Source organism: Somniosus microcephalus, unplaced genomic scaffold, assembly GCF_052327205.1.
Source record: "Somniosus microcephalus isolate GS21.2 unplaced genomic scaffold, FLI_Smic_1.0 unresolved_chr1, whole genome shotgun sequence".
NCBI lineage: Eukaryota > Metazoa > Chordata > Chondrichthyes > Squaliformes > Somniosidae > Somniosus > Somniosus microcephalus.
Genome location: NW_028225179.1, coordinates 136,036,766 through 136,062,173, shown reverse-complemented (window position 1 = coordinate 136,062,173; position 25,408 = coordinate 136,036,766). Strand labels below are relative to the sequence as shown.

The window sequence follows — 25,408 nt, the reverse complement described above, 5'->3', positions numbered from 1 at the left end:
TTATGTAATTAATAGAGCCTTAATAAAGCGTTGTGGAAGGACATGAGAAGCTTGGGCGTTTACAGATAACAATTGCAAAATTCAGGCTGATAACAAAACTTTTCCTGCTCTTTTTATCTGCTGGAGTCTTGAGTTGAGCTAAGCATACGCCAATCACATTCAATATTCCACAGCAGCTAGCTGCTAACACGCACAGACTTAAACGGCAGTGTCGAGAAATTAGCAAACTATCCGCAGGTTAACTGATGCGAACGCTCCCGGCAAACGTTTGGTCACAAAGGATGCCCACAGAAGCGGCCTACTCGACATCCTATAATGACGGGGATGTGTTTTAAGTGGAGTTAGAATCCACCAGATGCGGTTCCATGCACAGCAGCTAGACATTTCATCATTTGACACACGTTTCTGTTGATATCGACCCATAACAACCTGCCTACAAACAACTTCCCGGGCACATGTGTTGGCTACGAACTACGAGAACCACAATTTCAAAGTGCACACTGTTGCCAGACAGCTGAATTGAACGCACAGTTGCAAAATGGGCATTCTGTTCAACGTTTTAAAAATTAGCTTTTTGATTTAATTTCACATGAGGAACGAAACCAAGTAGCCTTCACTAGATGAATCTTTAAATAATTGGCAAAAGAACCAGAGAGGATATTTTTTCTTTAGGCAACGTGTTGTGCTCTGGAACGCACTTCTTGAAAGCATGATGGAAGCAGATTCAATGGAGAATTGGATAAATACTTGAAAAGGAAAACAAAAAATTGCAGGGCTATGGAGAAAAGAGCAGAGGAGTGGGACTAATTAGCTAGCTCTTTCAAAGAGTCGGCACAGGCACAATGGGTCGAATAGCCTCCTTCTGTGGTGTATCATTTTACATGTAAGGAAATAGCTTTAAAAAAAATTGAAAAAAACATGGCTAATATTTTAAGCGCGTTATTGTTCTATAAACAGCAGAAATATCATTTGTGACATCACCCTCGGGAAAACGATTATTCGTTTTAATCTTGAAGTAAGTACGACTTAGGAGTAGTTGAGACGAGTAGCATAGGTGCATTTAAGGGAAAGCTCGATAAATACATGAGGGAGAAGGAAATAGAAGGATATACTGATGGGGTGAGATGAAGAGGGGTGGGAGGAGACTCGTGTGCAGCATAAACAGCGGCATAGACCAGTTTGGGGCAAATGGTTTGTTCCTGTGCTGTAGAATCTGTAACTCAATGTAAATATCTTTAGCCCGTGGCTGACATGACCAATGTGCTGACTGTGCAATGCCGGATACAGCAAATTAATGGCAGAATTGCTTTGTCCGCCAAATTAATTTATGCAGCTGTGTTAACATCTCATATCAATAAGATTAGAATATCTTTAGTGTCCATTTTTAAGGCTTTAGTTGATAAAATAACTCCCCCCGCCTTCTACCATGTCATAACACCTTTGCTTGAATTTAGAGCCCTTCTTTGATTATTGTGTGTGGCTCTTAAAAAAGCCGTTGTGGTTCTTTAAAATTATTTTACATGGTCGGCCTAAATGGAGTTGGTGTATTTGGTAACAGCTTTCATTCCTTCAGAGACGGCGTGTTTGGCCAGTTCCCCCGGCAGCATGAGGCGGACGGCGCTCTGGATCTCCCTGGCCGAGATGGTCTGCCGCTTGTTGTAGTGAATGAGGTGCTTGGCCTCGGAAGCGATGCCCTCTAACATGTCGACAACGAAGGAGTTCATGACACTCATGGCCTTGGATGAGATCCTGGTGGCGGGGTAAACCTGGGTCAACACCCTGTACACGTACGTAGAATAGCTCTGCTTGCGAATTTTCCTCCGCTTCTTGGGTACTTTCCTCTTCATTTTAGTAAGCGACTGCTTCGACGCCTTGCGAGACACACCGCCCTTACCCGCCGCCTCCGGCATTCCCGTCAGTTCAAACAACCTGCTACTCAATCAAATGAAGTTGCTCCGCCTCTCGAATATATAGACTCGTTATGCTAATAAGGAATTAGAAAGAAGGATTTCCTATTGGACAAACTCCAGCTTTAAACCAATTAGGTTTCAGATTGCATTCCCTCTCGGAGGAGCGGGCCAATCAGAAGCGCCAGGCAGTTTGGTCTGTGTCGGCTATCCCGAGCAGCGCGAGGTGACCTTTGACACCAAAGGCCGCACCCAATGCAGCCAAGCGCTTGGGCTTTTCATCTTTATAAGCAATGCCGGTGGAGGATCTCCTCAAACATTCAGAGACCCCGGCAATCTCTTCAGGGAGGCGTTAGACCCAGATGGCGGATCAGGATAGGTTAACCTGGTCAGTTCTCTTACCAGCTGTGATTTTCTAGCGTTATGTTTTAATTTTATCTGTGATAGTGAATGCTTCTTAAACTCTCAAAATACTGTCATGCTGCAAATCTGATCAACAACAGAAAATGCTGGAAACATTCAACAGGCCAGGCAGTATCCGTGGATCTGAACGGCAATAGATTGGGAGAAAGGCGGGGGGGGCGGTAGTGCAACGATACCTGGGTGTCCTTGTGCACCAGTGGCTGAAGGTAAGCATGCAGGTGCAACAGGCGGTTAAGAAGGCAAATGGTATGTTGGCCTTCATAGCGAGAGGGTTCGAGTACAGGAACAAGGATGTCTTGCTGCAGTTGTACAGGGCCTTGGTGAGACCACATCATGAGTATTGTGTGCAGTTTTGGTCGCCTTATCTGAGGAAGGATGTTCTTGCCATGGAGGGAGTTCAGCGAAGATTCACCAGACTGATACCTGGGATGGCAGGAATGACGTATGAGGAGAGATTGGGTCGATTGGGCTTATACTCGCTGGAGTTTAGAAGAATGAGAGGGGATCTCATTGAAACTTATAAAATTCTAACCGGACTAGACAGACTAGATGCAGGAAGGATGTTCCCGATGGTCGGGGAGTCCAGAACCAGGGGTCACAGTCTAAGGATAAGGGGTAAGCCATTTAGGACTGAGATGAGGAATTTCTTCACCCAGAGAGTGGTGAACCTGTGGAATTCTCTACCACAGAAGGCAGTGGAGGCCAATTCATTAAATATATTCAAGGAGTTAGATCTATTTCATAAGGATAAACGGATCAAGGGATATGGGGAGCAGGCAGGGACAGGGTACTGAGTTGGGATGATCAGCCATGATCTCATTGAATGGCGGAGCAGTCTCGAGGGGCCAAATGTCCTACTCCTGCTCCTATCTTCTGTTTCTATGGAGAAAGTTAACTCCGTTTCTCTCTTACGGGTGCTACCAGGTCCGTTAATTTTATATATATTTTAAACGCAACTATTACTTTACTATTCTAATTCGTTGCACTTTTTAATCAAGGTTTCAGTGTAAGAAAAAAATGCTGCCAATTTTCGACTAACTTGTGTTTCTAACCTCACATTATTTCTACTGCCCCCTTGCAGCCGACACGCTTTGGGTGTAGTGAGGCACCAGATTCCACCCCCCCCCCGCCGCGAAGAATGAGCATAAAATCTGCAGCAGAGTACATTTATCATAGTGATTGATTTTAAAGTAAACCTTCAATATTACAAACATGTTCCTAAGTAAATGCTGAATACATTCCGTCACATGAGAGAGCGACAAGTTCATAAATAACTGGAGGCAGCCGATACAATGCGATCCGGTTCAGGTTGAGAATCGAGGAAGAGGTTGAGAAATCTTTTGGCTTCTTTTTGTGTGGAAATCTGAGTGGCTCTGAAAAGAGCCTTTTGTGTTGAGCCGGTTCGCCGCTCCGGCTCCGTCTACCTCCTCCTCGGGGCCCGTCGCTTACGCCCCGCGGTCCGGGAGGCTACGGGCCGCTTGGGGGCCTTTCTGGGCTTGGCCGGCGACTTCTTCGCGGTTTTCGGCTCCTTGGCGCTCTTGTGGGACTTTTTGGCCGCCGCCCTCTTGGGAGGCGGCTTCTTGACCCGCGGCCTCTTCTTGGCTTCTTCCTCCACCTCCTGCTCCCCGCCTTCGGCCTCCGCCTTGCTGTTGAGCTGAAGAAGGGCAGCCGCAGGGCTGCCGGGGTGGAGGTGGGTCCCGCCCCCGCCCGGCACCTTGCCGAGCAGGGACTGGTTGCTGGAAACGGCGGCGGCGGCGGGGCCCTTCTCCGGCTCGTAGCCGGAGGTCGAGATGATCTTCAGGGCGGCCAGCCTGGCGGGAGCCGCCGCCTGGCGCTCCTTGGTGGCGGCCACCGCCTCCAGGATCTGCTCGGCCACCGCGGCACCCGTCTTCTGCGGCCGGTAGGCGCTCTTCTTCTTGACCACGGGCAGGAGGGCGGCCACCGGGCCGGTGGCCGCGGGAAGGGAAAGTGCGAGGGCGGCGACCTCAGCAGCAGCGGCGGGCGATTCCGCCTTGGCAGGTCCCACAATGTCAGCCATCGGTGCCGCCACGACGCAACAAAGATGCGGGAGCGGCGGCCGCTTTATATCGGCGCAAAGCGGACGCGGTAGAACCGTCCGCTTGCCTTTTTTTGTGTTTCTCCCGCGCACAAAACGACCGGCCAGACTTATCCAGCAAATGAGAGAAAAAAAAACTTTCGACAGCTGACTCCAGTATGATTTGGACAGGTTGGGTGATTGGGCAGAAGCATGGCAGATGCAATATAACGTGGATAAATGTGAGGTTATCCACTTTGGTTGCAAAAACAGGAAGGCAGATTATTATCTGAATGGCAATAGATTGGGAGAAGGGGAAGTGCAACGAGACCTGGGTGTCCTTGTGCACCAGTCGCTGAAGGTAAGCATGCAGGTGCAGCAGGCGGTTAAGAAGGGAAATGGTATGTTGGCCTTCATAGCAAGAGGGTTTGAGTACAGGAACAAGGATGTCTTGCTGCAGTTGTACAGGGCCTTGGTGAGACCACATCTTGAGTATTGTGTGCCGTTTTGGTCGCCTTATCTGAGGAAGGATGTTCTTGCCATGGAAGGAGTGCAGCGAAGATTCACCAGGCTGATACCTGGGATGGCAAAAATGAGGTATGAGGAGAGATTGGGTCGCTTGGGCTTATACTCGCTGGAGTTTAGAAGAATGAGAGGGGATCTCATTGAAACTTATAAAATTCTAACAGGACTAGAAAGACTAGATGCAGGAAGGATGTTCCCGATGGTCGGGGAGTCCAGAACCAGGGGTCACAGTCTAAGGATAAGGGGTAAGCCAATTAGGACAGAGATGAGGATGAATTTCTTCACCCAGAGAGTGGTGAACCTGTGGAGCTCAGGTGCGCTCACCGCGGATGCGCCGGGACTGGTGGATGTCCTTGGGCATGATGGTGACCCGCTTGGCGTGGATGGCGCACAGGTTGGTGTCCTCGAAGAGCCCCACCAGGTAGGTCTCGCTGGCCTCCTGCAAGGTCATGACGGCCGAGCTCTGGAAGCGCAGGTCGGTCTTGAAGTCCTGCGCGATCTCGGACCAGGCACTGGAAGGGCATTTTGCGGATCAGCAGCTCGGTGGACTTCTGGTAGCGGCGGATCTCCCGCAGCGCCACGGTGCCGGGCCGGTACCGGTGGAGCTTCTTCACCCCGCCCGTGGCCGGAGCGCTTTTGCGGGCCGTTTTTCAATGCGCTCCAACCTCGGACAACAAAGAAAAAGGAGGGAAAATGGACACCAACGAAAAAGGCGGCTTAAAGAATAAGAGCACGCCTGTGAATCATACTCGTTATTGTTAAAATGATGGCCGTCTGTGGGACTGAATAACCAGTTACTAAAATCATGGCATCTGTGGCATTGAATAATAATCAGTATTGTTAAAATTATTGCATCTGTCGGATTGAATAATAATCATTATTGTTAACATTATTGCTTCTGTGGGATTGAATAATCATTAAAAATTATGGTATCTGGGACTGAATAATAATTAAAACTGGCATCTGTGAGGCTAAATAATAATCATTATTGCTAAAAATTGTCATCTGTGAGACTGAATAATTTTAATTAAAATTACAGCGTCTGTGGGACTGATTAATCATGATTAAAATGGCATCTGTGACACTGAATAATTCATTATCAAAAATGTGAACTATGGCAAATTGATCCTTTAAAATTACTGGATCCTGAATTGACAGATTTAATTTCATTTTAGCTTTTCAGCGACCCGCTTATAAATGAGTGCTTTGTACAAAAACAGGGCAGTGACAATACATCATCTTGTTATATATTTGTTAAATTTCAATCTATTTTAAATTAACGAGATACTGTATTACAAAAACACACCAGCAAAATCTGAACATACGACAAAAAAATGAAACGGTGCGGGTTAAATAAAGAGTTTCATTCTTTGTGCTGTCCATATTTCAAAGGTCATTAGTTAAATGAAAATAGTCCCTTCTGGGTCTTGTGAGTGGCTCTAAAAAGAGCCTTTGGGTTGAGTTTTTAAGGTGGGAGGAACGACAGGCTTTATTTGCAGATGGTGTATTTGGTGACAGCTTTCGTCCCCTCCGAGACGGCGTGCTTGGCCAGTTCCCCAGGCAGCAGGAGGCGGACGGCGGTCTGGATCTCCCGGGAGGAGATGGTCTGGCGTTTGCTGCACCGGATCAGGCGGGAAGCCTCACAGGCGATGCGCTCGAAGATGTTGACGAACGAGTTGATGACACTCATGGCCTTGGAAGAGATGCCGGTGTCGGGGTGGACCTGCTTCAGCACCTTGTAGATGTAGATGCTGTAACTCTGCTTCCTGGTCTTTTGCGCTTCTTCTCGCCTTTCGTCCGCTTCTTGGTGGCCGCTTTCTTCGGGCCCTTTTTCGGGGCGATGCCCTTGGACGCCGCTTCAGTCTTGGTGAATTGACGCGAGAGTTTGTGATGCAGAAAGTCTCCTGGACGCGCTATTTAATAGCTAGCCGTATGCAAATCAGGAATCAGAAAGTGAAGGATTCCTATTGGTGAACCAGCGCATAAGTATCTATTGTGAGTTTGGAACAAGGGGTGCCAACTGGCCAATCAGAAACGCTCATGGTGTTGCAGCTTGTTTCAGGCACGTGGGGGAGAGTCTCCACATGGCTGCAGCTTGAAAAATATATTACAATAGCAAAATACTGCGGATGCTGGAAATCTGAAATAACAACAGAAAATGCTGGAAATACTCGATGAAGGGTCCCAGACCTGAAACGTTAACTCTGTTTCTCTCTCCACGGATACTGCCTCGCCTGCTGAGTATTTCCAGCATTTTTTGTTGAAAAATATATTTTTGGTACCATAAGTTGCCCTGTTAAATTGCAGCCTGCTTGTCCGACATTGATCCAGCTGAATGTTGGGAAGACAGAAGCCATCGTCTTCGGTCCCCGCCACTAACTGCGTCCCCACGCCACCGACTCCCTCCCTCTCCCTGGGCAGCTGGCTGAGCCAGACTGTTCGCAACCGTGGTGTCATATTTGAACCCCCCACCCCCCTCAGATGAGCTTCCGACCACATATCCACGCCATCACTGAGACCGCCTATTTCCGCCGCCGGTACATCACCCGACCCCGCCTCTGCCTCAGCTCATCTGCTGCTGAAACCCTCATCCATGCCTTTGTTACCTCTAGGCTTGACTGTTCCAACGCACTCCTGGCCGGCCTCCCACATACTACCCAACGTAAGCTTGAGGTCATCCAAAACTCTGCTGCCCCTGTCCGCACTTGCATCAAGTCCCGTTCAACCATCACCCTTTGTGTTAAATGACCTAGAGGCTCCCAGTTAAGCAACGCCTCGATTTAAAAAATCTCATCCTTGTTTTCAAATTCCTCCATGGCCTCGCAACCCCCCTCCCCCACACACACACAAAGCTGGGTGGGTGTGAGTGCTGTGAGGAAGATGCAGAGAAACTCCAGTACGATTTGGACAGGTTGGGCGATTGGGCAGATGCATTGCAGATGCAGTATAATGTGGATAAATGCAAGGTTATCCACTTTAGTGGCAAAAACAGGAAGGCAGATTATTATCTGAATGGCAATAGATTGGAAAAGGGGGACGTGCAACGAGACCTGGGTGTCCTTGTGCACCAGCCGCTGAAGGTAAGCATGCAGGTGCAGCAGACATTTAAGAAGGCAAATGGTATGCTGGCCTTCATAGCGAGAGGATTCGAGTACAGGAGCAACGATGTCTTGCTGCAGTTGTACAGGGCCTTGGTGAGACCACACCTTGAGTATTGTGTGCAGTTTTGGTCACCTTATCTGTGGAAGGATGTTCTTGCCATGGAGGGAGTGCAACGAAGATTCACCAGACTGATTCCTGGGATGGCAGGGGTGACGTATGAAGAGAGATTGGGCCGATTAAGCTTATATTCGCTAGAGTTTAGAAGAATGAGAGGGGATCTCATTGAAACTTATAAAATTCTAACAGGACTAGACAGACTAGGTGCAGGAAGGCTGGTCCCGATGGCGGGGGAGTCCAGATCCAGGGGTCACAGTCTAAAGATAAAATGGGTAAGCCATTTAGGACTGAGATGAGGTGGAACTTCTTCACCCAGAGAGTGATGAACCTGTGGAATTCTCTACCACAGAAGACAGTTGAGGCCAATTCATTAAATATATTCAAGAAGGTGTTAGATATATTTCTTAAGGCTAAGGGGATCAAGGGATATGGGGAGAAAGCAGGGACAGGGTACTGAGTTGGGATGATCAGCCATGATCGCATTGAATGGCAGAGCAGGCTCCAGGTGCCAAATGGCCTACTCCTGCTCCTATCTTCTATGTTTCTCCAACAACAGTTAAAAACAGATTATCTGGTCATGATCTCATTGCTGTGTGTGGGGACCTTGCTGTGCACAAATTGGTTGCCGCGTTTCCCACATTAAGTGACTGCACTTCAACTAGTACTTAATTGGCTGTAAAGCGCTTTGGGACATCCTGAGATTGTGTAAGGTGCTGAATCAATGCAAGTCTTTCTGTCTTTCATCAGGGCTGCTCTCCAGTTCCCGGTTGGCCGCATGCACTGGCTACTACTACGCCGACCATGTCGGGGCCGGAGTTCCCATCTACCTTCAAGCGAGAGCTGGACCTGTTTCTGACTGGGGCAGAAGTCACCCATTACAGAAGATGAGTACTGCAGAGTGATCTCGTGGACTCGTTTCCATCGCCTAGATGAGTCAGAGAGGAAATTCCCCCCAAATTGGCCTGTTTTTAAAATATTTGTTTTTTTTCGCCGCTCCCAGGATGTCACATGGCTTCGGGTTGGGGGTGGAGAGCGTATATATTGTGATTCACAGGTAACGCAGTTGCGTGAGACAGGCTAGATGGACCAGAGGGCTTTTACCTGTCCGCCATTGTTCGTGTGTATGTTCCTACCTGGCCGCTGACCTTGAGTTGCTGCGCTATGCCCCATGACCCATGAGACAAAGTATGCTAATTAGGGGTGGGTAAGACGCCGCTTCCTATTTGCTAAATATTTGTAATGTGTCTATTTGAGTTATAGACCAATCAGAAACAAGTGATAGTTATTCAACCAATGAGAAACGACCGCACCCCGATCTGGCTGAAAGGTATAAAAGGAGAATTGCCCGGCACCAACCGGCTTATTGGAGTCGGTGAGAGTTTGTAACAAAATGTCGGGCCGCGGTAAAACCGGAGGCAAAGGACGCGCCAAGTACAAGACCCGCTCCTCCCGAGCCGGTCTCCAGTTCCCGGTCGGCCGCGTCCATCTGCTGCGCAAGGGCCATTACTCGGAACGGGTGGGGGCCGCCGATCTACCTGGTCGCCGTCCTCGAGTACCTGACCGCCGAGATCCTGGAGCTGGCCGGCAACGCGGCCCGCGACAACAAGAAGACCCGCATCACCCCCGCCACCTGCAGCTCGCCATCCGCAAGACGAGGATCTCAACAAGCTGCTGGGCGGGGTCACCATAGCCCAGGGCGGAGTCCTGCCCAACATCCAGGCCGTGCTGCTGCCCAAGAAAACCGGACAGAACATAAGAACATAAGAAATAGGAGCAGGAGTAGGCCAATCGGCCCCTCGAGCCTGCTCCACCATTCAATAAGATCATGGCTGATCTGATCCTAACCTCAAATCTTCTATCACTCTGCATCCACCCGAACCCATGTGATCTCCCGGGAGAGGCGAAAAACCAGATAAAGACCCAATGGCCAATTTGGGAGAAAAAAATCTGGGAAATTCCAACCCATCTAGGCGATCGAAATTCTTCCAGGAGATCACTCTGTCCCTATATTTTCTACAGTACTTACCCTCTGTAAAGGCGATCTCCACCCCAGCCAGGAACAGGAATAAAACCATCTCCTGAAATCTAACACAGAATTAGAACACAGTAGGAGCAGAACAAGGCTACTCGGCCCCTGGGCCCACTCCGCTACCCACAGGGCCATGACCATTCCGAACCTAGACTCATGTCCAATTTCCTGCCTGCTCCCCGTAACCCTTAATTCCCTTTACTTCTAGGAAACTATTTCTGTTTTAAATTTATTTATTGATGTAGCTTCCACAGCTTTCTGGGGCAGCAAATTCCACAAACCTACCACCCTCTGAGTGAAGAAGTTTCTCCTCATCTCAGTTTTGAATGAGCAGCCCCTTATTTTAAGATTATGCCCCCTAGTTCTAGTTTCACCCATCATTGGGAACATCCTCACCGCATCCACCCGATCAAGCCCCTTCACAATCTTATATGTTTCAATAAGATCGCCTCTCATTCTTCTGAACTCCAATGAGTAGAGTCCCAATCTACTCAACCTCTCCTCATATGACCACCCCCTCATCCCCGGGATTAACCGAGTGAACCTTCTTTGTACTGACTCGAGAGCAAGGATGTCTTTTCTTAAGTATGGACACCAAAACTGTACGCAGTATTCCAGGTGCGGTCTCACCAATACCTTGTACAACTGCAGCAATACCTCCCTGTTTTAATATTCCATCCCCCTAGCAATAAAAGCCAACATTCCATTGGCCTTCTTAATCACTTGCTGCACCTGCATACTAACCTTTTGAGTTTCGTGCACCAGGACCCCCAGATCCCTTTGTACTACAGTACTTTCCAGTTTCTTGCCATTAAGATAACAACTTGCTCTATGATTTTTCCTGCCAAAGTGCATAACCTCACTTTTTGCAGTATTGTATTCCATCTGCCAAATCTCTGCCCACTTACTTAGCCTGTCTATGTCCCTTTGCAGGTTTTTTATGTCCTCCTCACTCACTACTTTCCGTCCCATCTTTGTATCATCTACAAACTTTGATATGTTACACTCGGTCCCCTCCTCCAAATCGTTAATATAGATTGTAAAGAGTTGGGGACCCAGCACTGACCCCTGCGGAACACCACTAGTTACTGGTTGCCAATCTGAGAGCGAACCATTTATCCCAGCTCTCTGCTTTCTGTTAGAGAGCCAATCCTCCACCCACGCCAGAATATTACCCCCAATCCCGTAATTTTTTATCTTGAGCAATAATCTTTTGTGTGGCACCTTGTCAAATGCCTTTTGGAAGTCTAAATACACTACGTCCACTGGTTCCCCTTTATCCACCCTGTATGTTACTTCCTCAAAAAACTCAAGCAAATTTGTCAAACATGACTTCCCCTTCATGAAACCATGCTGAGTTTGTCCTCTTAAATTATGTTTATCCAAATGTCCCGTTACTGTCTCCTTAATAATGGACTCTAACATTTTACCATCCACAGATGTTAGGCTAACAGGTCTATAGTTTCCAGCCTTCTGCCTACTACCCTTTTTAAATAAGGGTGTTACATTAGCAGTTTTCCAATCTGCCGGGACCTTTGCTGAGTCCAGTGAGTTTTGGAAAATTATTACCAATGCATCCACAATCCCTACCGCTACTTCCCTCAAGACCCTAGGATGCAAGCCATCAGGTCCAGGGGATTTATCCGCCTTGAGTCCCATTATTTTACCAAGTACCACTTCCTTAGTGATTTTAATCGTATTTAGTGCCTCCCCCCCCCCAGAGCCCCCTGTTTGTCCAGTGTTGGGATATTCTTAGTGTCCTCTACTGTAAAGACTGATACAAAATAATTGTTCAGTGTTTTTGCCATCTCCATGTTTCCCACCATTAATTTCCCGGTCTCATCCTCTAAGGGACCAACATTTACTTTAGCCACCCTTTTTCTTTATATATAACTATAGAAACATTTACTGTCATTTTTTATATTTTTTGCTAATTTACTTTCATAATCTATCTTCCCTTTCTTAATCAATCTTTTAGTTATTTTTTGTTGTCTTTTAAAGACTTCCCAATCATCCATCCTCCCACTAGATTTGGCTACCTTATATGCCCTTGTTTTTAGTCGGTTACTATCCTTAATTACTTTACTTAGCCACGGATGGCTATCTTTTCTTTCACACCCTTTTTTCCTCAGTGGAATATATTTTTTTTGGAAGTTGTAAAATAACTCCTTAAATGTACACCACTGGTCATGTACCGTCTTACCCTTTAATCTATTTTCCCAGTCCACTCTAATTAATTCCGCTCTTCATAGTCTCCTTTATTCAAGCTCAGCACGCTTGTTTGAGATCCAACCTTCTCACCCTCTAATTGAATATGGAACTCAACCATGTTATGGTCACTCATTCCAAGGGGATCCTTTACTAGGACATTTTTAATTAATCCTGTCTCATTACACAGGACCAAATCTAAGGTTGCTTGCCCCCTGGTAGGTTCAGTTACATACTGCTCAAGAAACCCATCCCTAATACACTCAATGAACTCTTCCTCAAGGCTGCTCTGCCCAATTTGATTTGTCCAGTTAATATGATAATTAAAATCCCGCATAATTATAGCTGTTCCCTTATTACAAGCCTCAACTATTTCCTGATTAATACTCCGTCCAACAGAGTTGCAACTGTTCGGAGGCCTATAGACTATACCCACAGCCCAGCAAGGTTTACACCTAAAGGACACCCAACATCAATAAATCGATTCAACGGACCACAAAGGCTCTTTTCAGAGCCACCCACCTGTTTCTGAAGAGCTACCTCCTAACTTTCATTCCCAATTGAGCTCCTTGAATGTGTTATTAAAAACCCGCCTTGACCTCGTATAATGAGTAGGGCACAAATCTTAATGGACCAAAGAACTTGAACAACGGGCGCCCGAAATCAGGAAAGGTGTCTGAGGTGGACGAAGCTCTGCTCAGGAGGAAAAGCCGGGTTCTAATAGTGCTGCTGGAGAGCGAGGCTCCATTTGGAAAATGTGCCCTGTGGTGCTCCTATATGTTGCCTGAAACGAACGCCCCTTTGGTTCGAGGCGATGGTTGCTTCACTCAAAACAGAACGGTGGGGGGGGGGGGATAGAAAATCATCTGGGGCGGTAGTCCAAAACTGGCGGAATAGACTGGGCCGCCAGTTAAACGTCCCGCCCAATATTCAGTTCTATTGAGGGAGGAGGGGTCATTTTAACTTAACCCGCCCAGCGGGAACCGGTTCCCGTTTTACACCTCATCCGATTTTTGTCTTCTTGACTTCTTGCGGCGAAGGTGCACCCGGGTGGTAGCGGATCAGGCACAGTTTATATTGTTTCCATTGAAGTCGCGGGTTGGGGGGGTGGGGGTGGGTAAAAGCATAAATTCACCGCGCTATTGGAGTGCAAATTCGGGCGTCGAGCTGACCTCGCCTTGTTCTCATTTGGGCGGGTTAGGTTAACTTCGGGTCTGAAATTGGTTTTGCTCCGTCGAATGTTGGAGCACCCTTGATGGCCGTCTGTTTACCGGGTGCTTTCTCTTCAATTGATTTGCATGCAGTTTGCTCGATTTTTGTCATCTTTTGACTACCACCACCAACCCCGTAGAGCTGCCCAGTTGTGCCTTTATATGGTCTACCCATTGGCTTCAAGATTGAAGTATTGAGCGTACTCGGAGTGCCGTCGCTCCTTTTATATTCTCCATTTTCTTCAGGTTGGTGTACGATCCTTTCTCTTGTCTTGTTCCTCATTGATGGCTCGTTATTCTTACTCCTTCCTCCCTCCTCATGGAAATCCAAACCCATCCCACAGTCTCCGACACAAGCTCATGCTTTCCCAATACTGGAGCATTCGAGAATGGCCTGGATGCTCAGTGATGGCTGAAAACAGACACCAGTGAACGTTAAATCAAGCAAGCTGACTAGGACCTTTTTTTTTTAGGATTGCTCAAAAACCCTAATCTGTAATATCCTCAGATCCCTGATCAATCCTTTCCAGACGAGTAGTTACAGTAAACAGTTACAGCAATTGTTTTTATTCTTCGCTCACAGGACATGGGCATTCCAGTCAAAGCCAGCATTTATTGCCCATTCCTTATTGCCCTTGAGGTGGTGGTGAGCCGCTTTGCTTGCTAGGCCATTTCAGAGGGCAATTAAGAGTCAACCACATTCTGTGGGGCTGGAGTCACATATAGACCAGAACATTCCTCCCATTGTGTCTCTCTGAAAGAACTTCCAATTAATCCCACTTCCCTGCTCTTTCCCCATAGCCCTGCAATGTTTTTCCTTTTTAAGTAGAGATCCAATTCAGAAATTAATTCGGAAATGGGCGCAAAACACATACATTTGGAAATCGCAAAACGGTCGGTATCGCCTCGGCCGTCTGTTATACCCCCTTATGGTTGACACAGTCTTTCCTGCAACAACAGCTTTGGGGAAAGAGATGTATTAGCATAGGTTCAACAACTTTAAAAATAATTTGCGTGCGTTCCCGCAAGAAGGCGGAGGTTTTCCGTTTATGCATTTGCCGGCCTGCGATTTTCCCCCACTTCTCGCCTATGCTAGAAAAATGTCGGGCCAGTGAGCGCAGAAGTGGAAATCCCGGTTAAACTCCAGGGAAGCACATATCTTTACGTCATTGGGAAATTTCTGCCGAATTACTTTCAGTGCCAGATCAGATCAGAACAGAATGTTTAATTGCCGCTTTTAATTAAAAAAAGGAAATGTATTTTAATATAAAATCTCCGTAGATGACTAACTTTAAGCACAGAATGGGTCACATGTGATCATTATGTTTCCGACAGCCGCTATTGAATTGTCCGTGGACTCTGAGGTTCTGCCTATGTTTCAGTGACAAGTCGGCTGAAGAAAAGCAAAGCGATTGATCAGGTCCATAATGTGCCCCATGTGTGTGTTGAAATAAATAAGGAACACATCGACCCAGTTCACATCAAATAACCTATAAGGATCTGGTCTGTTGCGTCCCTGGCCATCAATTAGATTGGGCGGTGATTACATAACGGAACACCCACAACTGCGACTGAGCGGTTGTAACCCTCGACTTAATAGTAACGTTGAAAAGTTCAAAAGAGAACACATGTATTTTCATTCCGATGCTCGTATCTAGTGTGTTATTTTCCCCGGGATCCATTTATTCCTGATGTAATGGATTAGCTGGGACCTCAAGCCTTGGAATGTATTGTCGAACACCTTTTAGTATTTAAAAAATACGAGGAGCAACTGACATATTTATTTTTACATCTGCACCGTAAGAATTGAATTTGCAAGCATTAATTCGGGGAGAGAATCTCCCCCAACAACTCCACGCCACCATCACCATCATTCAAATGGTATCAGTTAAGATTAGAAATGCTCTTTAAGACTCCCAACCCATCCTGAAAAAATATCAAATATCTGGCTATGTAAGCTCGCTAATGAGCAGGCGGACGGAGTAAACCTGGTAATAATTAGTGGTACAATGACATGGAAATGTGCTGCATTATAAAGTTGTCTTGTGAACTGGGCTGAGTTTCAAACCAGACTGGTTGGCTGTCCATTGGAACTGAAATTACGCCCCGATCAGTTCTGAGTATGGGGGCGAGTAGGCTCCTAACTCTCTTATTGCTCATTAGTCCCATCACCCCGCCCCCGCAATAAAAATCACATTTGGCACAGCCTTTAATTGACTAAGGACGTCTGAATGGGTGGTTTGTGTAAACAATAGCTGACGTTTTGTGTTTAAACGTGGGCGGGGGAAACTCACATCATATTCTGAAAATAAATTTTCAAGTTTCCTTCCTTTCAAAAATAAATGAGCTGTTACTGAACAGCATTTTAAACGATTTTTTTTTGGAAATACCCAGGCCTAGAAATTCAGTCTGGACACTTTTGGGGCGCTAAAGTCGGGCGTTCGCTAAAGTTAGCGCCCGCCGGAAAGTGTAGGCCACATCGCCGAAATTCAGTAGAGTTGGCCAAGAGTTTGGCCGAGCGCTGAAACTGGTGTTGCAATGCTCTCTTCAGGCGCTAAGCCGGCGATGCGGCCTGATAACGCCGAGGCCGGGCGCAGCGCAGGTGCGGTCATGTTTTGATTGACAGTAGACACCCTGACGCCGGCCAGCTCTTAAAGGGGGAAGGGTCGACTTTGACTGCTGCCACACCCTGCATACTGGAGCCCTGCAGCTAGGCGTCAACACTGCTGGTGGGCCAAAATAGCTCCTGGAGCCATGGAGAGGGCCCGTGAACGAGCGCAGCGCTTCTCAGAGCATGCTCTGAGGGTGCTGATTAATGGTGTCGAAAACAAAAGAGAGATCTTGTGCCCGGACAGTGGCAAGAAGGCTCCCAGGAGCCAGTACAGGAAAGCCTGGAGGAAAATCGCCCGCAGGGTGTCATCCACCTGCGATGTCCCCAGGAGTGCGGACCAATGCCGCAAGAAGTACAACGACCTCACTCGGATGGTGAAGGTGAGTACCCTTTCCAGTGTCCTCCTCATCCTTGCATGTGCACCTCACATTATGGGCAAAGGGACCTCAAAGGACTAATGGGCAGCCCTCCTCCCGCAGCAATGGCACTGGCATGATCATCAATAGCACTTTCTGCACTTAACACACTGGCCAAGCTATTCGACCATGGGAGGCAGTGCACACAGCAACAGGGCACCACACTGGCCAAGCTATTCGACCATGGGAGGCAGTGCACACAGCAACAGGGCACCACACTGGCCAAGCTATTCGACATGGGAGGCAGTGCACACAGCAACAGGGCACCACACTGTACTTAGAGGCCGTCCTTTCTCTTGCAGGCCAAGCTGGTGCGGAATTTGAGGAGCCAGTCTGTCACCGGTGGAGGCCGTCCCGAGTACCAGGCGCTCAGTGAGCTGGAGGAGAGCGTGGCTCGACTCATGCGTGCCCGGGTGACTGGCCCTGTTGCAATCGGAGATGCGGACCCTGTACTGGGACCCACTGGTAAGGACATGACCGGTTGGACCTCTGTCGTTGCCCTTGTGCTTCAGATCTACATCCTTTCGCACTGACCGACAAATGCGCATAATGCCACCACTCAGACCTCCCTCGCTGATGCCCTGTCCTCACCCTAAAGCTACTCTTGTGCCTTCCTGCTTTCAGCTGGTGAGGAGGAGGTGGTCCCTGAAGCTCAGAGTGCCAGGCCCTTGGAGGAGGAGGACGACGAGGACCAGGAGGAAGGCGGCACATTGGGGGAACCCTCATCCGCGCCAGGGGATGGCAATGGAGGGGAGACGTCTGGCCTGCAGGAGAGCCAGGGGGAAGTGTTGCAGGGGAGGGCAGATCCTGGGCCCAGTGGGCTCGAGGCACGCGGGAAGGGTCGGCCAGCTCGGCGGCCTTCTCCCCAGAGGGAGAGTCCGCCCTCCAGTCCGGAGACGGTCCTCGCCCAGGAGGTGCGCCTCCTCGATGAGATGGCGGCGGCATCTGAGCAGCACCACCAGGAGTTCATGGGGGTTGTGCAACAGATGCCTCAGGCCATTGAGTCCCTGGCTCATAGTGTGGTCGCTTTCGGGGAATCACAGGCCAGGGGGGTCAAACAACTCGCGGCAGCGCATGACAGGGGTGTCCAGCAACTCGCGGCAGCCCAGGACGCGACTCGCGAGATGAGTGGTGCCGTCCAGACACTGGCAGAGCTGATGCGGGCACATACCAGGGCAGTTTGGGCACTCACTTCTGCCACACTCGCTGTGGCGCGGAAGCATCACCAGGGCACCCGCCGCCCTGCTGCAGCACAGCGGTCTGGCCTCCACCAGATTGCTGCGCTTGCTGCACTGCCAGCCCGGCCGAGTGCCAGTGTCTCTGGCGAGCAGCGGGCGCCTGCCATCAGCCAGCTTGCCCCCATTGGTGCAGCCGACACTGCCACTCCCCCAGCCAAGGTGCGATGAGCTGCTGCTGAGATTGATGCTGGCCAGCCACAGCTGCAGCAGTCAGCAGGCGGCCCCTCCCGGGCCGGGCCTCGTCTAGGCCGACCCCCAAGGGCATCTGCCGACACGCATTGTGGCCCTCATGAGCCTTTCCCCAGCCTTGCCACACCCACAGGGCCCAGGTTGAGGCGGAGCAGCAGGTCGGGCAGGGGCCAGAGAAGCCTGTCTAAGGACTCGCCCTCTCGGCACACCCATTAGAGTGTGGTGATAGCGGTTTTTTTTATATTGGGGGGCTTGTGTTCTGGGGGGGCATTATTTTGGTAAGGCCGAGGATCAAGGCATTTTTTGTTTTTATGGGGGTGTTTGTGTTGTGGAGAGGGGGGCTTATTTTTGTAAGGCCGATGATGAAGGCCATTTGGATGGGCAAGTTTTGTTAGTCCTCCCCAGGTTTTGGGAGTGACAGATGTTTTTGACTGTTTTTTGGGGGTCTTGTCTGCTTTTCTGTTTCATGTGGGAAGGGCCCTGAGTTTGTGAAATAAAGCTTTTTATTTATTCAGCATGTCCACGTCTCAGGTTTCAAGTGGTTGTTGCATTAACCGGCTGAGGGCTTGCGGTGCGGCTGCCTTCAGGTGCGTTCATTGCCACAGCCCATTCCCTGACAGGGGGCCTAGAAGTGTCGATCATTAAGCCCCCGGCGGACGGCCCTTGGACCTTGTGGCTCCCTCCTGGGCTGGTACTCCTCCTCCTCCTCCTCCTCCTCATGGTCCTCCTGCTCGTCCTCCTGAGGTGGTGGTGCAATGTCAGGTGTCAGTGCCTGAGTCCTGCGGATAGCCAGGTTGTGCAGCATGCAGCACACGACGACGAACTGGGAGACTCTATCCGGCGAATACTGTAGAGATCCGCCGGAACGATCCAGGCAGCGGAACCGTTGCTTGAGGACACCTATCGTTTGCTCTATGATGTTCCTTGTGGCTTGATGGCTTTCGTTGTATGCCTCCTCCGCTGGGGTCCTGGGCGCGTGGAGCGGGGTCATGAGCCATGTACACAAAGGGTAGCCCTTGTCCCCGATAAGCCATCCCCTTGGTGGAGGCTGTGCCTCGAACATGTCAGCCACAGTAGTCTGGCGCAGGATAAATGCATCGTGGCTGCTTCCTGGGAAGCGGGCATTGACAGCTAGGATGCGCTGCCTGTGGTCACACACCAGCTGTACATTTAGGGAATGGTAGCCCTTCCGGTTGCGGTAATCCTCGGCATTGTGGATAGGTGCCCGCATAGCCACATGCATGCAGTCAATGGTGCTCTGCACCATGGGGAAGCGCGCGATCCTGGCAAATCCGACTGCACGCTGCTCCTGCCTCTGTCGGGTCATGGGGAAGGAGATGAATTGGTGTCTCCTCGCGAAAAGTGCATCGGTGACCTGCCGGATGCAGCGATGCGCGGTGAACTGGGAGATGTTCGCTATGTCCCCAGCAGCGGCTTGGAAGGAGCTGCTTGCATAAAAGTTCAGAGCCACCGTGACCTTCACTTCCACCCAGAGAGACGTCCTGCACATCAGCTGTGGACGCAGATCTCTGTGAAGCAGCTGGCAGATCTCTGCAACCACCTCCCTTCTGAAGCGCAGCCTCTTAACACAATGCGCCGTAGTCATGGTGAGATAGGACACCTGCTGCCGGTATTGCCAGAGTGGGTAAGGCCTATGTTGCCGACGCCTGATGGCCCCTCTGCGTCTAGGCATGGCTGGCCCTCTCTCACAGCGTCTGCGAGCCCTTCGCACATAATGCTGCAACTGAGGGTTGGACCCCCATACAGCCCCCATAATAAAGTTGAAAACAGTGAAATCAAATGAATCAAATGTCAAAGCACTGGCCAGAAGCCAAAAATACCTCTCCTATGTTGTCCCAAATCAGTAATCTCTGTCCCTTGGTCTCTGTCCAGAAATCCAAAGCAGTGAAGTCATTGCAGCAAAATGGCTGGGCTTTATATGTCAGTGTAAGTGCCCTTTAATTAGCGCTCCCCGAGGCCCACAGGGCCTCTGTTGCGTTCCACTTCGCAGTTCTTAGCAGCGCCACGCCCACATTGGGCGGGCGCCACTGAATTTCCGGTTTGGAGTGCACAAACAGCGTTGCACGACGAGATGACGTCATAAGCTGCGCGCGCAGCTGAGCGGGCGCAAACACTTTGCGCCGGCGCTAAATGTCAACTGAATTTGGGCGTTGGCGCTGATCGGTCTGCGCCCGGGCGCTAAGTGCCTAGCGCTGGAAATATACCCCTCTTATGGCGTTACCGGCTGGCGCAACCAGCTGAATTTCTAGGCCCCAGTGTTTCCACTCATCCCCCTCCAACAAATCAGGAAAAGAAAAGTTCTAACACAAGCACGTTTCAAAAGAGTACATCACATTCTTGGGTAACAACAGAAAACGTTGGAATCACTCAGGCAACATCCGTGGAGACAGAGACAGAATTAACGTTTCAGGTCTGGGACGTTAACTCTGTCCCCCTCGCCACAGATGCTGCCTGGCCAGCTTCCAGCATTTTCTGTTGTTATTTCAGATTTCCAGCATCCGCAGTATTTTGCTATTGTATCACATTCTTGGAGCCTGAATTCCCCAGAGCAGGAATTTGTGAAGTCAAGCGATCCCATTGGCTTAACCCAACTGGCCGGTGCGCCGTCCCGGTCCCTGAATGATCTGTGCTACTGCGGCCACTTTCACGGGATCGTGGCAGCGCAGCCGAAAGCCCAGCGCCGGGGGTTCCAGCTGAAAGTTGGAGCCGAGCAGCCCCGCTTTGAGGCAGAATTCTCAATTCCGGCCAAAGCCGGCGTTTAGGGCGACCTTTCCCGGGCGGAATGGCCAAAATGCCGAAAGGCGCCGCCGATTTTCGCACCTGGCCCCACTTTCGGCGTGGTTTTCGGGAGGCCGGGGCCGCCACGCCGCCGCCGGCCGACACGGTGCAGCCGGTGCCTTGGGGCGGGCCGGTTGCCGGAGGCCGGGGCGGGCGGGTTTTGCAGGAATCGGGGTTTTAGTGTCAGGGAGAAACACAAAAAGGCTAAAGTCAAGAGGTCAAGGGGTGGTGAGGGGGCGGGGAGAGGGCAAGGGGGCGGGGCCAGGCGGCGGGTTTACCCCACTCCGTCCGCCTTCCCTCTATAAAAGCGCCGGCTCCGATTGGCAGCGCCTTCAGTTTCAGCCGCGTTTGGTGCGAGGTTGAGACAAGGAGATGGAGAGAGAGGAAAGAGCGGCTCTGAACCCAATCCCAGTCCCGGCGTCACACCAGCCTCTGAGCATGGCTGACAACAACGAGGGGGAGAAGGTGAGAGATTCGGTCGTGGTGGAGAAACCGATGGTCAAGAAGCGGCGGCAGCAGCCACATCGCCACCAGCAGCAGCGGCCGGTCCCGCCGCGCCGCAAGAAGACGGGCCCCACGGTGACCGAGCAGATCCTGCAGGTGGCGGCGGCCACCAAGAAGCGGCGCGGCATCTCGCTGGTCGCCCTCAAGCAGGCGCTGTCGGCGCGGGGCTGCGACGTGAGCCGCATCAACACCCGCGTCAACCACACGGTCAAGTACCTGGTGAAGGAGGGCTCGCTGGTGCAGACCGCCGGCACCGGCGCCTCGGGCTCCTTCAGGTTCAACCGCTCCAAGACCCGAACCGACAGCCCGGCGGCGGCCGCCTCCTCCCCGACACCAGCGGCCACATCGGCGGCCCCCGCGCCGCTGAAGGAAGAAGCGGCCAAGAAGAAAACATCGGCCACTGGCCTGACCCCGGCCGCATCCAAGAAGTCGACGGCGGCCAAGAGTTCGGCCGCCAAGCGCCCGGCGGCGGCCCGGCCCCGCAAAGCGGCGCCAACTCACCGCAGGCCCAAGTTGGCGGCGGGGCGGGCTAAGGGCCGGGTCGCCGTCCGCGTCCACCTCAAGCCCAAAACCGCCAAGGGCCGCAAGGCGCGGCTGTACCGCAAGTTCAAGCCCGCCCGCGGCAGGAAAGCGGCGGTCAACCCCCGCCGGGGGCGATCGCCGCCCGCCAAACCCAAAAGATTGGTGGGGCGGCTGCGGAAAAACCCCGACGTCCGCGGCCACCGGGGGAACGACGCCCGCCGTTAAACAGGAGAAACGACCGTGAAACTTATACCTCAACACAACGGCTCTTTTCAGAGCCACCGATTTTAACCAAATTGAGCTTTAAACGAGCGGACAGTGCCAATTTTTTTTATCTGAACACGGATCACTAGTTGGAAAATGATAAAGGATATATATTTTCGCAATGTAAAACAGGATAACGAAATAAACTCGATGATAGCAAATCTCCCTTTCGGAACTTTGAAAAAATGATCATTTGATTACGGGGAGTTGAGGGATAAGCGGTAAGCCATTTAGGACAGATGAGGAATTTCTTCACCCAGAGAGTGGTGAACCTAGAATTCTCTACCACAGAAGGCAGTGGAGGCCAATTCATTAAATATATTCAAGAAGGAGTTAGATTTTTTTACTTAAGGCTCAAGGGATATGGGGAGAAAGCAGGGACGGGGTCCTGAATTTGGATGATCAGCCATGATCGCATTGAATGGTGGAGCAGGCTCGAGGGGCCGAATGGCCTACTCCTATCTTCTACGTTTTTATGAAATTAAAAGGCGAAAAGCGCTCTGATTATTGGGGAAAATTAAGAGCCGGTGTGAAGATTTTCCCCAGCTTGAGTCGGGATCACTCCAAGCTCATACGATGGCCACACTAAAGATCACACACACACACGTCAGAAGGGTGGGCACCACACAGGACGTTAGTTATTAAGCTTTTAGTGTGATTGGATCCGCGGTTGGATTATTTTTCAGTGGTGCCCTCTTAAAGGCGGTGTATTTACTGGACTTTGGTCCGTTGCCACCTTTCCCGATCCAATTAAAGTGTTTCTTTTTGAAATACTAATTGATGAACCCCCCACCAATCGAATTTCACAGCCCAATTTCACAGGCTGTTGATGGACGGTAATGTAAGTTGTTTTTAACAATAGTTAAAATAACTAATTTTCCACCCGCTCAAAATTATTTCATTGGCAGTAAAGCGCTTCGGGACGTCTTGAGGTCGTGGAAGGCGCGATATAAATGCAAGGCAATTAAAAAAAAATTGCACACACCTTTCTCCAATGCTGGACGCACTGCTGAGCGTTTCTAGTAGTTTCCGTAATTTTTTTGTTTTTAGTTCCAGATTTTCCATTTTTTGTACCTGCAAAATGCACCGCTCATTGTTAAAACAAATGACAGAAAAATACTTTAAATTAATTGACAGGAGTCTGAGACAACTAATGTAAATACTGGAGATGGGGAAATCTCTGGGACATTCTTAGACTTTATTTTATGTTCATATATGTCCCAACGATAGACATCCTATAAAGTGATTTCATTCGGTTTTGTGGACGAGTACTCGACATGGCTGGCTCCTTGTCCCCTAGACTGATCGTAAACTTTTCTCCGCATCCTAGATTAATGTTAACGGAGGATAACACTAATACGATTGTTTAACACATAAATGCATCGGTTACACAATTTAATAGGGCGGTGTCTGCATTTCACTAGTAAATACATTACACTAGTGTTTACTCGGGTCATTGTGCTGGTGTGTTTTTTCCTCAGTTTCCACATGCAGTGGATCCTAGCAGAGTTGTACAATTACTGAACTGGGTCCATTCCTTCTTGCGGATGCAGCAGCCCAGCTCGATTTCCTTGGGAATGACGGTGACCCGCAGAGCACGGATGGCGCACTGTCCTGGGAGCCCCACCTCAAGCAAAGACCGGTCTTGAAATCCTGAGCGATCTCCACAAGCAGTTTGAAGATAACCGAATTCGTGGCAGTGGCGGGTTTGCGACTGAGCCCATGGCGCTCGGCTGGTCTTGGCGAGGGTTCTTCACTCCCGTCTTGTAGTCACGGCACTCCTAGGGGGGCAGCAATGGTTTCTAAATCTATCTTTCTGAGGCGTTTTCTCCAAACGGTTTCGCCTCCTGTCACTTCCTCTCTGGCACCCGCTCCGAACTCCAAATTGAAGCTCAGAAAGATGCGAGAGAACGATCCCGGAGTGGAGGGCCAAATTATTTGCACCGGGGGCTATTCCAGAGATGTTAGTAATCTACTGAAATCCCCAAACCCCCCTCCCCAAAACAATTCATAAACCAAAGACGGTCCTCCCGAGCCCAGCAGTAATCTGTCTGCCGAGCTGCCGAGAAAGGCGGCTGGAGAAAAATAAAGTCATCACCTGCTGCTTCCAAAATCACCTCACTGGGGAACCGACTTTAACTCAAGTCCAAACTGAGATGCGGGGAGCAATCAGAGCACAGACATTGCGTCTTCTGCACCGTGCTGGCGAGTGTAGAAAACAGTCACGAAAAGGCAGGATAGAAAAGGATGAAAATGAATAAATAATCGATGAGCTGATGCCAATATTTGACATTAAAAGCCTATATTATGGTAAAAGGAAGAGAAGAACTTGAAGGTCTGGGAACTGTGTTGTATTGAGATACTTGGCCTCATGAACTGTCCCAAATTACATATCCGGGAAGGCATTATCACTCCAGCCTGGCCCACGGTTTGGAAATAAAACGAATCCCCTCGTGTAATGTGTTTCTTCTTAAACATTTAAGGAGCTGAGAAGAGCCCAGGAGGTGAGACCTTTGGCTCTGCAGCGTCCGGCTCGCCTGGTTAAATAGCGCCGGCTGCTGGAAACTCTTCATTATCCAACACACATTCAGATAGAGAGAGAGAGAAAAGGTCCCAGCCCAAGCCATGGCCGACACTCTCCCTGCCAGGAGCACCAGGAGGAAGACCAGGGCTGCGCCCCCGGCCAGGAGACCCGGCGCCACCGTGTCCCAGCAGATCCTGGAGGCGGTGGCGGCCACCAAGGAGCGCCGGGGACTCTCGCTGTCGGCTCTCAAGAAGGTCCTCTCGGGCCGCGGCTACGACGTGGCCAGAAACAACTGGCGGGTGAACCAGGCGGTCCGGAGCCTGGTGACCAAAGGCTCGCTGCTGCGGCCCACCGGCACCGGCGCCTCGGGCTCCTTCAGGCTCAGGGCGACCGGGAGGAGAAGCCCAAGGGGGAGCCCGCCGCCGCCGCCAGGGAGAGCAGGAGGAGGAGGATGAAGCAACGTGCGGTCAGGAAGGCGGCGCCCAGGAGCAGAGGGTCGCGCAGGAAGACCAAGAAACACGGCGCCGCCAGGAAGGGGGCGAGGAGGGCCACCGCCCGCAAACCCAAGGGGAGGAAGGCGGCCAGGGCCGAAGGGAAAGGGAAACGCCAGCGTGCAAAGCCGAGAAAGCTGGCCAAACAACCGGAGCAGGAAGCGGACCAAACCCCCGCTCAGGAGGAGACCTCCCTCGGAGAAAGAAAGCCAAGTTTGCTCGGAGCAACAGGACAGCTCCTGAGTGAAAGCGAATCACCCCGAATGATTGATTTATTACAGACTGGGTATATA

General features: G+C 50.4%; 3 protein-coding genes and 2 pseudogenes across 3 annotated transcripts; 3 read left to right on the top strand and 2 right to left on the bottom strand.

The window, feature by feature from the left end:
• Positions 1 to 1,481: 1,481 nt before the first annotated feature.
• Positions 1,482 to 1,915, bottom strand: LOC147095949 (histone H2B type 1-A-like). The gene has a single exon (XM_085974926.1). The coding sequence runs from the start codon at positions 1,908 to 1,910 to the stop codon at positions 1,530 to 1,532; it is 381 nt and encodes a 126-aa protein (XP_085831052.1). The 5' UTR covers positions 1,911 to 1,915; the 3' UTR covers positions 1,482 to 1,529.
• Positions 1,916 to 6,107: 4,192 nt separating this feature from the next.
• Positions 6,108 to 9,279, bottom strand: LOC147095948 (histone H2B 7-like; annotated as a pseudogene).
• Positions 9,280 to 9,499: 220 nt separating this feature from the next.
• Positions 9,500 to 9,873, top strand: LOC147095947 (histone H2AX-like; annotated as a pseudogene).
• Positions 9,874 to 21,159: 11,286 nt separating this feature from the next.
• On the top strand, positions 21,160 to 22,265 carry LOC147095946 (uncharacterized). The gene has a single exon (XM_085974044.1). The coding sequence runs from the start codon at positions 21,183 to 21,185 to the stop codon at positions 22,059 to 22,061; it is 879 nt and encodes a 292-aa protein (XP_085830170.1). The 5' UTR covers positions 21,160 to 21,182; the 3' UTR covers positions 22,062 to 22,265.
• Positions 22,266 to 24,725: 2,460 nt separating this feature from the next.
• LOC147095945 (histone H1.4-like) lies at positions 24,726 to 25,079 on the top strand. Its single transcript, XM_085973745.1, has one exon. The coding sequence runs from the start codon at positions 24,726 to 24,728 to the stop codon at positions 25,077 to 25,079; it is 354 nt and encodes a 117-aa protein (XP_085829871.1).
• The last annotated feature ends 329 nt before the right edge of the window (positions 25,080 to 25,408 follow it).

Coding starts and splice junctions, on each gene's coding strand:
- LOC147095949 (XM_085974926.1), bottom strand. CDS start 1,910: ATGCCGGAGGCGGCGGGTAAGGGCGGTGTGTCTCGCAAGGCGTCGAAG.
- LOC147095946 (XM_085974044.1), top strand. CDS start 21,183: ATGGAGAGAGAGGAAAGAGCGGCTCTGAACCCAATCCCAGTCCCGGCG.
- LOC147095945 (XM_085973745.1), top strand. CDS start 24,726: ATGGCCGACACTCTCCCTGCCAGGAGCACCAGGAGGAAGACCAGGGCT.